We start from the raw sequence: 18,253 nt of genomic DNA, 5'->3' as shown, positions 1-18,253 counted from the left end.
TATGTTTCTTTCCATTCTGCCAGGTTTGGGTTTGCAAATTGCAATTAGGAAGTGTAATTTAGTAACTGTGTCAGTGAAAATCTCTTTGCTACAAAGAAAGGCCAGGATCATTATGTCTACCTAGGAAACAACTGGGGTGCTCTTGCATTATTTATAGGCTGGATCTGAGCACAATTAGGTCTCTTGGTAACAACCTCCTACTCATGCTAAGCCTTTTCCTTTTCATGTTTACATGATTTCATCCTCACTGTTGCATTTGTTCATAAAACTACAGGAAAATAGCTCATCTAAACAATTTGCCAGCTGAGCGTATTCTACCTTGAATGTCACCCAGACACTAGGGTGGTAGGCTAAAGTATGATCATATTGCTCAACGTAATAAATAAGGTCTCAGAGCCCCTTGAACTCTTTATTTCACAGAATTCAACAGCTTTGTCTACACCAAGATATAGATTCTGCTTCTGTAATGAACCGTGCGCACATTTAGGAATTTAGTTCACTCTGATTATTTAAATAAAATGACAGGAAGGCCTTACACACTGCAGAGTAATCCACAGCCTCCCTGAATTCTCCACTTTTTCCAACCTGAGTAAAGGGGAGTTTCTACCTCTTCAAGAAAATGAAGATGAGTAGTGACATTCCATGTTGTTAGACTTACTCACTCCAAGTTCTGTCATTAAGTCTACACGTGCTCATCACCACATCTGTCTGCCTGCGTCTGCTCTTAACCCAGCAGTGCTAACCCTGGTTTTTCACAGTCCCTCAACCTTTAACATTTTCCTATTTAAAACAGCCCATGGGCTGATGGCTCATCAGTTAAGAGCATTGGATGACTTGAGTATTTTTTTTTTTTTAATTTTAGAAGGTGAGGTATTGTGTGTGGGGGTAGGGGGGGCAAGGTTTCATTGTTTATCTCTGGCTAGCCAGGAACCCACTATAAGTACCAAGCTGGTCTTGAATTCACAAAGAGATTCCTACCTCTGTCTCCTGAGTTCTGTGATTAAAATCATTGTTAGTATTTTGGAACACAACCTGCTTCTGGGTTACCGAGCAACCCATGATGATGTCATCAGGGGTCACCAGCCAGGTGAACACACCTGGAAGGTGTGGTTATCGTGCCCCTTAAAAGGGCCAATCCGACACATGGTCTCTCTCTTACTCTTACTCTTACACTCTTCTCTTTCTCTGGGGCGCCCCATCCCCCCTTTCCTTTTCTTTCCCCACCATGCCCTGCTATCCACTTCCTCCATACCCCCCTAATAAACCTCTCGCAGAGAATATATAGTTTGTCCCTCTGCATCTTCTTCTTTTTTTAGTTTATAACAACCATGGTTGCCTAGCTTCTATCAGTTTTGTACAAGACCTTGATTAAGTTCCCATCATCTATATCAGGCAATTTACAACTGCATGTAACTCTAGCTGTAAGGGATCCAACACCTTCTTCTGGTCTCTGTGGGTAGCTGCTCTGGTGCTTACATACTCCTGCCTGGTCACACATATGCACATAATTTAAAAATAAACAAATCTAAAACCAAGTTCACACAAAAACATTCTGAAATTGGCTATTCAGTTTACTAGGCTTTGATATTTAAACTTGGAAGATGTTTTAAAAATACACAAAAATTGAAAGGCTGACATGAATATCCACAGGGTGGCTATCATTTATTCAGCATTAAAGGTTTTGACATGCTGCCATCTTGGTCACCTGTCACTCCCTTCAAAAGAATTTTCCTGGAGCATTTCAGAACAATGCTTAAATAAGATATTTATTTCCTACAGATACTTTATCCTTTTCTTACATGAAAATGAGATTATGATACCAAACATAGTTAATAATAATTTAATAATGCCTAATCTTTAGGACATGCCTAATTTTCCACCATCTATGAAACACATAACCCTGACTGGACTTCAAACAAGATAGAGTGTAAGGACCAACCTGAGGGTGTTTTCTGAACTCTACACATGTCATAGATACACATAAAAATGTCTACACAGTTTGTTTATTTTTTTTTTTCAAATTAGTCCTCCTAAGGTCTACAAATTGTTTTTGGTTACTGTGCCTTTCTGAATTACTTTGATCTAATCCAATTTGAGTTGAATTTTATTTTTTTCTTCCTTTTCTTTTTTTTCTTCTTTTTTTTATAATTACAGTTTATTCACTTTGTATCCCAGCTGTATCTTACTCACCGTTAGCATGTTTCCCAAGCCTTGATGAATTAAACTTGTCCAAGGTTATTCGTGTTTAGTCCAAAGTTGGCCATCCTGTGTCTCTCATGCTTTTAGCCAGCTAGAAGCATATAATCCTATAACACATAAACCTTGCTGTGATATCTAAAACTTTATGTTTCATAAGTGGAATAATTATATAGTCAACATACTATTTACTGTGGAATTTCCCTTTTGAAAAAGAAAAACTTTTTTTTACAATTGCCAATCTTACCAAGAAACTTTTATGGTCCACTCTTCATAGGATAGCATTATTTTGATCTATCTTGCTAATAAGGTCTCAACACAAAGGAAAACTTGCATAATCATTATACATGAGGATAGATGCAAATACAGTCACAGTTGCCTGGGCATGTGTAGCTTTCTGAAATGCCAGGAAACCATGCTTGGAATGATCTATTTGTGCTACAATTAAAAAACACCCTATTTTCAGTGGCTCTCAAATGATCTTTAAAGTTTACAAAGCTGAGAGACCAGATGGCTCCTTTTCCAAACATTTATATTTTCCTCACCCGGTAGCAGGAAGTTCATTTTAGATTGCATTTCTATGTTTGAATTGTTGTGTTTCCTCTAAGTTAGAATACAAACAAGCTACAATGTATGATAAATTTTCAATATGTTGTACAAACGGTGTTCTTGCTCTTGTTTGGATAACATTGTGTGATTCATTCCAAAAGTATACTGTTGAAAATCTCAGATAAGGGAAGTGAAGTGCTGAGCAGATTTCTGAGAACAGATATAGGAATGTTATACATTTGTTTTCCATTTCAATCAACTGAAGCACTAATAAGATTTTGGGGATGTCTGAGTATGGGAAAGAATTTTTTTACTTTTTTTTAAATAGTGTATCTATCAACAATGTAAATTTATTTCTAGAATTATATTTATTGGTAGTGGGGTTATTTTTTAATTTTCTTTCTTGAATCACAGTGTGAAGATACATGGAGTAATTCTGAAATAAAATAAGAGAGACAGAAGGACACAGAGAGAAAGATAGAGAGAAAGAGAAACCCTCTTAGAGAACATGAGGCAACATTATTAACTTTCTCAAAAGATTTATATTTGAGTCTCCATTTCAGAGAGGCATGTTAGATAAATTGGCAGTTTTCATTTCAGAGACCCCAAGATTACATTTTTAATCCTTAATTGCCGATACCAGCAATAAATTCATCTTCAAAGCTAAGAATTCAACACACACACATTTTAGGCTCCAATTTAATCATTCTTGCAGCTTCTATATATCCTAGCTAGTAAAATGTCTAATATTTTCATTTCTCAAGTTTTCCTGTTAAGTACCTTGGGGGCAATATTGCCAATAAACTATGGGAACCTGCTGAGTTTCTGGTGTGGATGTGGTTGGTCCTAATTGCAAGAGGAGAGAGAACTGTGATATCCAAGCAGAAAGTTCCACCTCTAGTGTGCTACAAATGGCTTTCCTTCAGAATAGATGGATGTTTACTTTGACCCATCTGTGTACAAGTCCCCATAATGCTTTCTCAAGAGAACAATAACTCACATTTAGAGCTCCAGACCCACACACCGGTGTTTTCCAAAATGTGACAAAGTGCAAGGGTGACAGAGTACCAGAGAAGGAGCCATCTTACCCACTAGTTTCAGCCACGACCCTTGTGCCTTGAACACTGAGTGCCTTTGGAAAGTGCTTTTTCCTTGACCCTTGACCACAGAGCTCTCTTGGGTGAATCCAAGAATCAAGGTGCTAAATAGAATTTCAGGTGCTTCTGCTGCAGGCAATACTGCACCACCTCCAAGCAGCAGCAGCTTTCATCCAGCCAGCAAACTGTCATCATCAAAGCTGCTCTAAGACCTTGCTTGTCCTTAGTCAATGAGATAGGAATGGTTGGGTTTAGCCAAAAGCTGACCAGCTTATTCTACTTTGCAGCCTGACACAACCACTACTTCAGACAGCCTGTGATGAGCACAGGACCATGCCAGCCTCCCCAGAAGTGGTGACAGGAATCTTTTGTTGTCACCTGTCTTTCACAATGCTCATCGTCCCAAGCATACTGACTTAGCTATTCAAGGACCTCTGTCCCTTTCGTACAATTTGGCTCAAACTGGAGCGTATGAATGAGACTCCATTCAGAGCATGCAAGTGTTGGAACCACGCTTGCAGAACAAAATGAGCTTCCATGGATTTGTTCTGCATTGTGCTCACCTTGCAGGGAACATTTTCCCTTTCTCCAACTGTAAGCTACTTCGCGTTACGTACCCTTTACACAACTGCTCTTTTCAGTAGGGTTTCAGCTCACAGGTATAGGGGATATGGCCTAATCTGGAGACCCCTGTGTCCCAGCAACATGCCAGACTCATTCCTTAACTTCATGATGATAGACTCCTGAACAAGCAGGTAGGAGGGGGCAGTTAGCCTCCACCATGAACTTGAAAAAAAAACAAACAAAAGAAAACACCCTATAAATCAGTCTGAATGAGGCTATTTAAGGTAATTTAATGAAGATTTCAATGCAGGACCAAAGTTTAAATGTTTCACTGGCTTCCTTGATAAATAAATTATTTTTAAAACCTGTGGAGTAAATGGTATAGGAAGAAGGGAGAATGTTGGCAACCTATGATCTTTTTCTTTAAGACCGTTACAAAAACAGGCAACGCTGGAGATCTCTGTTTTGCATATTACAGTTTCTTGCTTTAAATAAGCTACTGGAACAATAGTGGAAGGGATCATTATGTGACTTAAAACTGCTTGATCATCATTACAGTGCCTATGTAGTCATGAGAATTCTGCTAATGACATGCTAAATTTAGCTTGTTAACAGTTTCCAATTTTATTTTTTTTTAATTCATAGTTGATATTTTTGCAGTGTAAAAAACGTGAGGTCAGAAGGGGCCAAGGGAGCTGATGCTGTCTCCTATTAGCCACTCAAAAGATGTGCAAGTACACTCTCAATGTGGAAAAAAAAGAGCAATTTCTGTCATTTTTGGCTATAAGACAAATTGTGTGAACATAGCTCTCCCGCCACAGTTCAGTAAACAGTGGGCAGGCACCCACTGAAACCTCTGTAGACAGAGATCTTAACATTGTTTTGTGTCCTAAAGCAGCATTGCAGACATCTCATTTTTTTTGCTTCTTGAACTGTGTGCAAATATCCCACATCAAACGCAAACTAGAATCCATGCATGATTTATCTGCTAAAATTAATTTCTAAATCTAACCCAGATGTGAAACAAATCTAAAATGATTCGGTGACTCCAGTAAAATTTACTGAATTTCACTAAGTGTATATATCTATGCGTATATCTCTGTTCAGGTGTGTGTGTGTGTGTGTGTGTGTGTGTGTGTGTGTGTGTGTGTTTGTGTGTGTGTTGGTGTGTTTTTCTGTGCCACAACAGACAATGAAGGCTATGCATTATTTAAAGAAAATACAAAGGTTGGGGAGATGGCTCAGTGAGTAGTCTTGATGCACACTCACGAGGATCTTAGTTTGATTCCCAGCACCCACATAAAAACCAGGGTGCAGTAGAGCACCCTATAGTCCCAGTGCTTAGAGGCAAAGGCCAGAGAACACTCACAGCTTTTAGACAAGCCAGTATTCACAAGGCTTGAGCTGCAAGTTCAGTAGAAGACCCCCGTCTCAAAAATAAGCAAAACAAGAGAGAAGGCACTCGATAGCAAACTCTGCTGTCCAAATGTGTGCTCACAGTATACACACACTATTATAGTGTCTACTGTGATTCTTAAAAATGCTCTAACCACATTTCTACTGTAAACTGGGAATTCTCACTCTGTGAAAATGCTTTTAATTTTTAAATTATGGAGTAATTAGACACATGCTTTTCTTTCAGCCATTACTTGTCGAAAGCAAGATGGAGGGCAGGCTAGCGTCCAGGAGTGCCTCCAGTATGCAGGCCCTGTGCCAGCCCTGACCCAGGCTTGCCAGATTCCCTGCCAAGATGACTGTCAATTTACCAGCTGGTCCAAGTTTTCTTCATGCAATGGAGACTGCGGCGCAGTTAGGACCAGGAAGCGTGCTATTGTTGGTAAGAATAATTGGGATGCTAAAGGCAACTCTAAGCTTGACAGAAAAACACAATAAAACTCAAACCAAGAGCATCCTGACAGTATAGACAAAAGTCCTTATTGTTGCTGTGCTTATATGGAATATTTCAGTAGAATCGGGTGTGTATTTTAATGCAAGGTAACAATGATAGAAGCACATCATTTTTAGAAGAAAGAAAAGGCAGCTTAATCCCCTATGCAACACTTAAGGCATTTGTTGTTGTTCTTTAAACATGTACCTTTTAGTGCATTGCTAAGAAATTTTAAAGTGCTGAGAGCAAAGAGTAGAAGCCACTCCTTTATGGTCTCAGCCTATCGTCACTACTTCAGCCTCAGTTCATAGCTTATTCCCTACAGTGAGAGATGCAGCATTAGATCTATCTACGAAAACCGCGTTTAAACACAAAGGCACAATGGCTTTAAAAAGCAAAAAAAAAAAAAACTAAAACAGTGACATGATTAACAGTTTAGAAGACAAGATACTACACTTAACTTGGATGCTCCACTTAACCTGGATGATATTTATAGACTGTTAAGATGAACCAAGATAAAATAAAGACACTGGAAAACTGTGTGTGTGTGTGCGTGCGCGTATGCACATTAGAAATAAATGTATAATTAAATATCATAACTTAATTAAAGAATATATTATGTATGACAGAATTACAATTATATATCATGAATATTTTATATGCTATTACTAGGATAATTAAGTATGTAATTTTAAATACATATACAACTTATAAATAAGGATTTTTAAGAGAGACTTTCTTTTGATTCAAAACTTATTGTTATCATTATTGCAGTTTATTCAATTTGTATCCTGGCTGTGGCCTCCTCCTCCATCTCCTCCTAATTCCACCCTCCCTCCCTCTTCTTCCTCTATGCCCCTCCACTGATGGGGAGGGCTTCCTCCCCTTCCATCTGACCTTAGCCTATCAGGTCTCATCAGGACTGGCTGCATTAGATAATCTCTGTGGCCTGGTAAGACTGCACCCCGCAGGGGGAGGTGATCAGAGAAACTGACACTGAATTCATGCCAGAGACAGTCCCTGCTCCCCTTACTAAGGAGCCCACTTGGAGACCGAGTCTCTGGGCTACGTCTGAGCCAGGGTTTTAGGTCCTCTCCATGTATGGTCCTTGGTTGGGGTATCAGTCTCTGCAGGACCCCCAAGGCTCTTTTTTTTCTCTGTTGCCCCCTCCAGATCTTTCTATCTCCCCCTTTTTTCATAAGATTCCCTGCACTCTGCCCAAAGTATAGCTATGAGTCTCAGCCTCTGCTTTGATACCTCAATTCAGTAGAGTCTTTCAAAGGCCCTCTGTGGTAGGCTCTTGTCCTGTTTCCTGTCTTCTCTTGCTGATTCAAAACTGTTAAAATGTTTTATTCTGATACCCAACTTTTCTTATTGAGTGCTATTTGTATTAGTCATCGAGTATGTCAAAATGACTAGTGTTCAGAAATTTTGAAAGATACAAAATAATATGCTAAGAAAGAAGCCTTAAATCTCTATTTCTGAATTATAATCCAGTGTAACTCTGCCAGCTATTTGCAATCAGCAAGAGAGAATGCAATCCCATGAAGTGTCAGTCTCTCTGCATCTTACATTTTTGCATATATTGAAAAGAAGAGGTTAGTGCAATTGCCACAAACTCCTGAGTCAGTACAAACATGAGGTTTTCAGTGATTTCAGAGTGTAAAAATCTACTGCAATCCTTTATGCAAAATGGACTATTTTTAAATGAAAAAATAAGAAATGTTTCACTGTGCAAGGCACAAAGCACCCAATATCAGCAAAATTTTATTTAGAAAGCACTTATAAATGAAAAGATATCATTTATTTATAGGCTACTGTTGAATAAAATCAAAAGGAGAGAAAGGAAGTAAAAGAATGTGAAGAATCTAAGGATGCTAGAAACTAATAATGCTATTTTCCATCATAATTCTCTCCCACAGGAAAAAGTAAAAAGAAGGAAAAATGTAAAAACTCCCATTTATACCCTCTTATTGAGACGCAGTATTGTCCTTGTGACAAATACAATGCACAGCCTGTGGGGAACTGGTCAGACTGTATCTTACCGGAAGGGAAGGCTGAAGTGCTGTTGGGAATGAAGGTACAAGGAGACAGCAAGGAATGTGGACAAGGATACCGTTACCAAGCGATGGCGTGCTATGATCAAAATGGCAGACTTGTGGAAACATCACGATGCAACAGCCATGGTAACTTGATATTACTGAGTGTTCATGTTGCTCTTTGGTAGTGGAGGTAAATACACCTATATTATTGAAAGGAAAGGAAAGCTTACAGAAGTGTCTTCGAAATGAAACACTGGGGACCCCACAGTCCACATTTGCTATGTAACAGTGCATAATACAGCACAGTTTGGTGACTAGAATTGACTGAGGAGTCACAAATTGGTTAGAAGCAGCATTCGAGAACCCACATCTTAAATGTGAAGGCAAGAATAGTTACAGAAAATTCTCTTGGGACTTAATCAAGACCCTGCTCATTCAATAGATCCAACAATCCCCAAATGGTATGTGAACAGAAAGGGACTGAAAAGACGTAAGAGTCACATACAAACAGATGAAAGTTTTAAATGAGGGAGGCTCTCAAAACTCTCAAACATCTGTTCATATTCCAGCTGAAACTAGGCTGAAAAACAAAAATTACCTCTAAAACACTGTGCCCACTTTTATTTTGTAAACTAGACTGCAGGGACAACAATTCAGTTGCCAAAAGCTTGTAAATAGTGGCTACCTGGAGCCAGTGTGTACAATGAATCCTTAAGTTTTGATCTAAATGTAGCAGTAGCAATATAACACTACTATTAGTTAAACTTTGATATATCTGCTTTTCAATGGAATAGAGTTGTACTACCGTGTGTTAGCCTGAGCCTGTATTTGCAAAATTTAGACAGTGATGTCCCATCTTGTTGTAAGAAGGAGCAAGTACAAAGCAGTTACCCTCCAACCTTACTGAAGTAACTTTGCCATTGAAACAAGGATAGCCTAGTTTTATTAGATTGTTCAGAAGACAATGCACACTAATATTACCATTTCCCATTTATAGACCTTCAAAGCGTCACGGCGACATATTTCTTATAGTCCCTTAAGCCTTTCCCAACAAAGGAGCATCTAGAAATCTTTGTTTTAACCTTGTCCCAGAGTTCTTGCCTTTTCAAGCCCTGATGAGTCCCCAAAGCTGAAGTTGTCGATATATTTCATAGGTTAGTAAGAGTGCATTGCTAAGCCGAGTCTCTCTCTGCATTTGGAGCAATGGCTGTAAGAGAAGAGGGTTTAAACTCCAAGAATAGCTGTAAAGGCAACAGATTTTACTCTGTATTAAATAACAAGTGTTATCAATTAGATTCCTAAAATAGAGACACCTTTCCTATCTTGAGATAATAATTATGTACAAAATTTTGAATGGCTAGTCAATATAAAAGTTGAGACCATTAAAACTGAGTTTCTCTTGGAGTGCAGTATTTGCCCACATTTAATTTGTTCCGTGTAGCGATTTACTGAGATGATAATAATTTGTTTTGAATATTACCCTGAGCTTTCATAATGGCTTTCATATAACTCTGCTTCTGTTCTGGTCTACTAATTAGATGCATGAGAACTTTAGCAATCATATTTTAGGACTGGATGGGAAAATCTTTTATTTTTTTAAGGTGCTAGAGATCACAAGAAGGACTTTGTGCATGCAAGATAAGTATTTTATTATTTAAGTAATCTAATTAGTATTTAATTATATGAGCTACATATAATCCCAGTGCCTAGAAAACAATATACATAACTATCACAATTTGCTATCTAATAAATGCAACTAAGCCACATGATTAAACGATTAAAAACAGAAATGTCATTGAAATTAGCCAAAGACAGACTTCTTATCTTACCTGAGTGTGATTAAGTAGAGGCATAGAGAATGCAACTCTAAATTCCAGGGAAAGTACTGAGAGAAAAGAATATTATAAGGGTGAAAAATATCTAAGGAAAGGCTTCACCAAGACGACCATCCCATTTGAGTTCTTTTGTGACACTGTCGCCTTTAATGGTGACAGTGTCCCTGTCATCTTCCTCGCCTTGTCTAATTCCTTTTCATTTACAGCAGAGCATCCAATGAGGCCTTTTTACATTCACTAACATTCTAAGGAAAGGCTAAGTAAATTTCATCTCTTTTGACAGGTGTCTTTTTTACAATTACTAGTACTCAGTATGATCCAAACTTTCCCTAGTTTGTGGAATGCCGTCAGCCACACCCTTCTAGGCATGCTCTGCAAAGCTCTATGCCTTCTCACAGTCAAATCAACTTTCTGCATGGATCGTGGATATGGAGTTTTATGTGGCTTAGAGAAAAACTATCTTCCTGCTTCAATTTAAGCATAAAGTTGACCCCTATGTGTATGAAGTCAATGATATTAATCTCTTACTCAATTTTCACTTGCCTTGGGGCAGTTCTGTTTAATCACTTCTGTCCATCATCTGTGACTTATGTTATCAGTAATTACAATGTTATGCAACTCAACTCTCCCCAGTTTAATTGTATGTTATTTTAGACTATTTCCCATGTGGCCACCCTTTTTTAATTTCTTCAACTTGGGGCATGATTTTATTATCACAGCTTAGGCTTTCTTATAATGATAGATTCTATGCTGAGAAAAGCCCAATTATGTTTCTACAATCAGATCTTATGTAATGATTTCTATTCAGTCTATATCAACCATCTGTCTTTTAATAAGATCAGATCTCCATGTGTATTTTAGGACTACATAAATTTCTATTGTTTCCATTATGAAACTTAAAACAATTATGCTAACTTTAATATTTTAAAGAATTTTAGAGATAACTTATCTTATGCAAGTTATATATATATATATAAGATTTTATTCAAGTATACATTATTAAATTTTATAATGCAACTTCTAAACTCACCCAAAGTTCTAAAATCCCCATTCTGTTCTACATTTTGCTATTTATAAGGCAAGTATCACCCTCATAATATACCATATAGCTTATTATATAGTTCATTACATGTGTTTATTGTATAGTTTATTATGTGTTTTCATCTACCATGCATGAATATAGATTTGCTAAAACACTTTAGACTCCTGTACTCATTGATATATTCTTAGCTTCTTCAAGAGTTGATGCACAGTGTGTCTTTACAGAACATATAAATGAATGAAATACTAAAGAGAAGTTTTCAACATGAAAAGAATTTATTCCTGGTGTGCTTACAATTGACCTAGGACCACTGTAGCGCTTTCTTTTCTATAGCTACCCTCTCTGTGAAGCACATTTCTGGAAGATACCAAATGAATCGCTGAAAACTGCTATGATCCTTAGAACAAATAAGAGCAACACATGTTACAAAATGTCTATATGATTTTGGTCAAATGTCCAAGTTCTAATATACCCACTAAATGGGAGAAAATAATAGCCATGCTGCCATCCTGCTCAACTAGATCAATAATACCCCTATAATAAAAGTTATTTTATTGTTAACATTTCCTGTTTAAAATAATCTGATTGTATAATAGTTTTTTATTTTTTATCTTTTTTATTTTTATTAATTACAGTTTATTCACTTTGTATTCCCCCTGTACCTCCTCCTCTCCTCCTCTCCTAATCCCACTCTCCCTCTAGTTCTTGGTTCCTATTAGTAATCATGATGTCTTGAATTTTCCTAAGCAGTGTTTACAAATTTGACTGAGAGTTTGAGATATTGGACTCTCTACTGTCAGTGAGATTTCCTGTGAAAATAAAGAATAATTATTTCAACTGTTTCCCCTAAAAGAAATATTTTATATGTAGAAAAATAAAGTATAAAAATGCCACATACTCCAATCTTTAACTCTTCAAGTCACATCATTCCTTCTAGACAGTTCTCTTTAAATTTATCCTTAACAATTTTTATTTGCTATTTTGAATAGGCAGTTTAAGCCATAATGCAGTATCAGTAAGCAACCTAAGGATTAGGTTTATCAATTACACATAATACCAAGTATGAAGAAAAGCTCATGAGTATCATTTCCTAGAGAGTGGCTAAACATCATAAAATTCAGCCATTGAAAATACCAAAGAGTTGTTGCTCAGACAGACCATGAGGAAACTCAGTAATTGAGTTTCATGTTAAATTACTTGTAGTTAAATGTTTTCCTAAAGAGTCATATAATAGATATTTTAAGGGTTGTGACTCATACACATCGTTACAACCCGCACAGTTGTAGAAAGAAAGGAGCTATGAACAAAATGTGAGCTGATGGGCACAGCTATGCTCTAGGAATGCTTCATTCTTAAACATTGGGTGTCCGATGTCCGGTTATCTGAATGTTGATCTAAATCTTAACTGGACAAAAGGGTGTTCAGTGGCCCACTGGGAAACTGTCGTAAACATAGAAATAGCCTTCCCTGCAAACGTGGAATAAGCATCTCAACAGGATCACTCGCAGTCAGAAGAGTCCCACCCTGAACCTGGTGTGCCTCACAGTGCTGAGGATAGGAAGGAATGAGGAGAACCTGCCCTCCAGTACCTGAGGTGGACGCTCTGTTAGGTGGAACCCAGTCCACACATCCCTATGTCCACACCTTTATCATCAGTCATGGCAAGTTTTATATTTATAAAGCAGGTCTGTGAAAGGCAAGCTCTTTAACCCACAGAACCATCTGCTGGCTCCTAAAGGAACATTAATCAATTAAAACATTCCAAATTTTATGTCCCAACACACCTTTAGCATTTCATCGTGGCATTTTTCATGCGTAAGGAAGAAAAGTCTTAAAAGCATAAACATAACCTGCATCTGTGTACCCGTGAAAATCCAAAATATATCTGTCAAAGTGTTGAAAGGAGAAAGTGTTTCCAGCTCAGCTGGAGCAGTAAGGAAGTGCTCCAGGTTAGACGCTGTTGTGTTTGTAAATGGAGCATAAGGTTTCTTAAAGGTAACAGCCATATTTTACTCGGAGAATTCAATAGTCAAGGCATAGTGGCTCCCTAATCTATTGGCATGAGAAATCACACTGGTACTCAGGGACCAGTATGTTTTGTGGGCTGCCTTGTATACTTTCTAATTTGTTTATTTATTTATTTTTTAGATTTACTCTCTGGCACCTCAAAGCTGAGGTTGTGAACAGTTTCTCTAATGCTTCACTAATGTGATGTTAATTTCATCTTAACGTTAATTTTGAAACGGGAGAATTTGTATGAAATCCTCCCTGCTTCCTCTCATTGCTTCCTCTGCTAACAGATGATGCTAACACAGAAGATGTGGCTCAGCACTGAGTGGCTTCAATAGTTGATTTTGCAAACACCTATAGGGCTCGCAGCACACCCATTCAAGTTCAATATTTTATTGAACTGGCACTAACAACCAAAGTTGCTGGCACAGAATGTTCTCATGGGCAGTTTGCAGTACAACACCATTAATGAAAAGAAAAGGCAAACCTTAAAATTTATAATTGGAACAAATTTAATGTCAATGCAAATATTTTACAATCACAAATGCCAACAGTTGGACAAATAAAATCTTAATAGGTTAATAAATGTTTTCACATTATGGATTCATTATATCCCTGTGTTGGAGTATTTGTCATTGCCTAGCAGCTTAAGCATCCTACCTTCCAACCTCCCTCAGCTCTAACTGAAATGATTTCAAACCGGATGCATGTTTCCACGGCCATCGCAAAGGACTATGAACACCAGACGATATCCTTGGTCAGGATCTCCAAAGCAGATGCTACAATGCGAGGCTGTTAACCATTAAAATATGTGGGAACACAAACACATCAGATGAACAAACTGTTAGTCTGATACCTAATTTACATAGATTTCAATCTATGTAAATTAGAGAGTTTGTGCTTCAAGGTACAAATGAAACTTAGAACATTCTGATTATATATATATATATATATATATATATATATATATATATATATATGAAAGTGGGTAGAATAGATTTTAGACAGCACACGTGACCATTCAGCACAGCATAACTGAAATGCATTACTTTTGTGATGGGATTTGAAGGAGGGTGAATGTTTAATATTAGAAGCTAATTAGAAGCAAAATTGAGTAAGAAACTGTTCTCTATTATGGTGGATACTTTTATCCTGGGAAGAGCAAGTCATTAAATCAAGCAGAAGAGGCAAGGAAGAGAGTTTTATAAACAAACTGAAATGGAGTTCTAATATTTCCAGAAGCCTTTCCAGTTACTAGAATTTATTTAATGTCTAATCCATTTCAGAATTTTTAATTTTTCATTTGATAGAGCATGCATACAGCTAGTATTGCCCTTTTCAGTTATCCAAAATAAAAAGCATCTTTTTTTTTTTTCTTTTCTTTTCAAATGTGAAAAGAAGCCAGAGTGTAGCCATCTGACTTTTCCTGGGATGACGGGATTGAAATTTGAAGAGTAAGAGAAATATGAAATCTCAGGGGATACCCATCACAAAGAGAAAGCGATGGTGCTGATGCTAATTTAAGTCCGATGTGGACTCAGCTCTGTACCCCCAGAGCTCCCTGTAGCCTCGTCATGGAGAGAAAGAGACTTGGGGAATTTCCCACAGCTACAGTTCATGTCGTGCATGACAGGAAAGCAACTATCTTGTTGTTTGTGTGTGAGCTTGTTCCTTAGGTGGGCTTCTACTGCTGTGACAGAACACCATGACCAAAGCAACTTGGGGAGGAAAGGGTCTATTTAATTTATGCTTCCACGTCAGAGTGCATCATCAAAGGAAATCTGAACAGAAACTCAAACAGGGTAGGAACCTGAGCCAGGAGCTGATTTATAGGCCATGGAGGAGTGCTGCTTATGGGCTTACTCCTCGGGGTTTGCTCAGCCTGTTTCCTTACAGAATCCTGGACCGCCAGCCCAGGCGTAGCACCACCTACAACAGGCTGGACCCTCCCCCATCAAGCGCTAAGCTATCTCCCTACAGCAGCTTTTCTTGATGTGTGGGACTCGACCCCTGTGCATGGAGAGAGAGCGCTTTTCACAGGGCTCACCTAAGATCGTGTGAAAACACAGATATTTATATTACGATTCATAACCAAAACCACAGTTATGAAGTTGCCATGAGACAATTTTATAGCTGGGGGTCACCACAAGGTGGGAACTATATGAAAGGGTCACAGTATAAAGAAGGTTGAGAACCACTGCTCTACAGGCAGGCCTGGAGCCTGACCTTAGGGATTTTCTCAGTTGAGGCTTTAGAAGGTTGAGAACCACTGCTCTACAGGCATGCCTGGAGCCTGACCTTAGGGATTTTCTCAGTTGAGGCTTTAGAAGGTTGAGAACCACTGCTCTACAGGCATGCCTGGAGCCTGACCTTAGGGATTTTCTCAGTTGAGGCTTTTTCTTCTCTGGTGACTCCAGCTTGTGTCAACTTGACGCAAAACTAGCCAGCGCATCACATCCTCACGCCTCAACTCTTCCCTCTGCTCGATACTGTGGTTCATACAATGGTCCCAGCGAGCTCCCCAGGCTCTGTTGTCCAGGTTAATATCCTCCGTGTATTTGGATTTGTTTTCTGGTTTTAGGAGGAACATGGTGTACTGCGTAGACTAAATCTAACAGCTGAGAACAATTCACTATGTTAGAAACTATCTACTGGCAGTCTCTCCCATTATATCTTAGTCCGTTTTCTGTTAACCTTTGACCCTGCATGGCTTCTAACGTCAGTCAAAAGAAGCGAAGGGGCCTTCTATGAGTAATATAAAGTGAAAAAAGATAACGTATTCATAGTTATATGAATAATATAATATAAAGTTATATAACACATTATCTGTTTTCATAGATAAATCTATGAAATCCATATATAATAAAATTAAATGTATATATTATACAACATATAATATATAACATAATAAAGTGAAAATATAGATGACATTTATGTCAGCTTATTTACTGGTTAGTTTGTTTGTTTATCGTGTATATATGGGGGAAAGAATGTGCCATCATATGCATAGAGGTCAAAGGTCAATTTGTAAGTGGTAGGTCCTCCTCTTTCATCATGTGGGCTCCAGGGTTGGAAATTATGTCTTCAGGCTTGGAGGCAAGTATCTCCTTCTTTTGAGCCATCTCCCTGGCTCTATGAGAGCTTCTTTATATAACTAAAGACCTACTCAATACTTGTTTTGTTATATCACAACCGTGAAGTATGTAGAACCCTTCATGCGAGTCCTGATTTATGATTCCACTTTGTTACTACATGGATACACCTAAAGGAATCTGGATATATTTGGTCACTGAGTAGATGTGGCATAGAAGTAACTTAACAAAAACTCTCAACTTTTCTAATGATGCTGAAGTTTTCTGAGAATATATATAAATACATAGTAAATATGAAGAGCTATGCCTTCATATGTATCTAAAGCAAACACATGAAATCAAAATGGTATTTTGTTATATACACCAGGGCAGTTCACAGGGATAACTAATTTCCCAATGTTGATTCACAACTTGTCATCAAATATGTGAGTTTGAGCATAACATCAAAATATTGGATTTTAGATAAGTATATTATAGTTTGGTTTTCGGTAACTTACAAATTACCAATGTTGAATATATAATTTACAAAATACGATTTTTAGTTTTCTTTCCAGACCCTGATAAAATTATGTAAAATTGGTTAAATTATCCTGTTCCTGGCTGCAGTGATGTGCAGCTAATATATGCATGTTAGGTAGAAGAGGTTTTTGAGATTTCTTCTTAGACTAACCCAGATATTTCAGAGACTGCTCTGGAGTTATTCATTCACAGTGCTATAAATCATGCTACCCAATACTTTCCATGTGCTTCCAGAATGAGTTATTTAATCATCTGCAGTGCACCTTTCAGGAACATAATTTTATAATTGTGAAGGTTGTTGGCAGCTCCTTTATCTACACGTTCATAATTCAAATGAATGAGGCGATTGCGTATGTCTCAAAGGTAGCTTGTCCCGTGACCACCCCTGGAAGCTTGCTACTATTTTAAGCTTTTTCAAACAGAAGCAGTAGTCAGACACACAAAGGCTTCAAAAACATAGGATCAGAAGTCTCAGCTTTATTATCTTGAGTATCGGAACTGGTGTTGAATTGCTAAAGTTTTAACATCCCAAACATTAAGTCATTTATTTTGTTGTAGTATTCCTCGGAAACCATAAATTGCTATAAGTTGTCAGCAATTTATTCAGCCTTAAAATGCTTGAAATGTTCCATCTCTTGTGATTGTCTGATGTTAATTGCCCTCAGAAATGATTTTACCAGAGCAGGCAAGGGAATGCTTATCTGGCAGTTCACTGGTAGCACTAAGAATTTTAATAGTGCAGATGAACACAACAGGCAATTATTGGAGGTGGCGACACATTGGGAAATAAAAATAAGGGATTGAAAAATATTTTGCTGTTTTGTCTTTATCTTATTTCCTAATTTGCATTATTTTTTTAAAGTTTAACAGAGTTTTTTAAAAATGTTTTCTGGAATATGTAATTGGAAAATCAAACATAAAACTTTTATGACTTCTTTCTCAGTGATACAAATATAATCAGTCTGAAGTCAAACGTGAAATGTTTATAGAACAAAGGATCAAGGCTTTGAAAGTTTTCCACCCCAAACAGGGAAAGTGGCTTGTTTCTCCACCTCAAACCACAGTTAAAATATACATAAAATCAATAAGTGTGATTTATTAAATGAGTAACTAGGCTTTTAAATTTTAGTAAACAGAATTTTGAAGTACACCTTCAGCTCTTTGCTAGAGTTTCTTCTAGAACTTTATGAATACGTCAGAAGCCTTCATCATAATCACGTGTGAATTCAGAGCAGCACTGTCACCTGCTGCCTGTCTGTGACTCAAAGGCTCAGTGGCTCTCAAGCCTCACCAGACACATCTGCCCTTCAGAAGAATGTCTGGCATATCATGCCTCAGAAATTCTTATTGTACCTCACTCTTTATATCAAATTTGCAATTACTTTTCAAAAATTGCTTCATACTTCATTTACAATAAAT

The 18,253-nt window shown here is 37.6% G+C and overlaps 1 protein-coding gene across 1 annotated transcript in view; it reads left to right on the top strand.

Annotated features, from left to right (window-relative positions):
• Positions 1 to 18,253, top strand: part of Thsd7a (thrombospondin type 1 domain containing 7A) — a 405,762-nt gene that overhangs the window by 346,130 nt on the left and 41,379 nt on the right. Inside the window, exons 12-13 of the mRNA XM_060373993.1 lie at positions 6,049 to 6,243; positions 8,217 to 8,480. Coding sequence (XP_060229976.1) covers positions 6,049 to 6,243; positions 8,217 to 8,480 — 459 coding nt within the window. The remainder of the gene's footprint in view (positions 1 to 6,048; positions 6,244 to 8,216; positions 8,481 to 18,253) is intronic.

The sequence above is a fragment of the Meriones unguiculatus genome, chromosome 21, assembly GCF_030254825.1.
Source record: "Meriones unguiculatus strain TT.TT164.6M chromosome 21, Bangor_MerUng_6.1, whole genome shotgun sequence".
Taxonomy (NCBI): domain Eukaryota; kingdom Metazoa; phylum Chordata; class Mammalia; order Rodentia; family Muridae; genus Meriones; species Meriones unguiculatus.
This window is presented reverse-complemented; position numbering and strand designations above follow the sequence as displayed.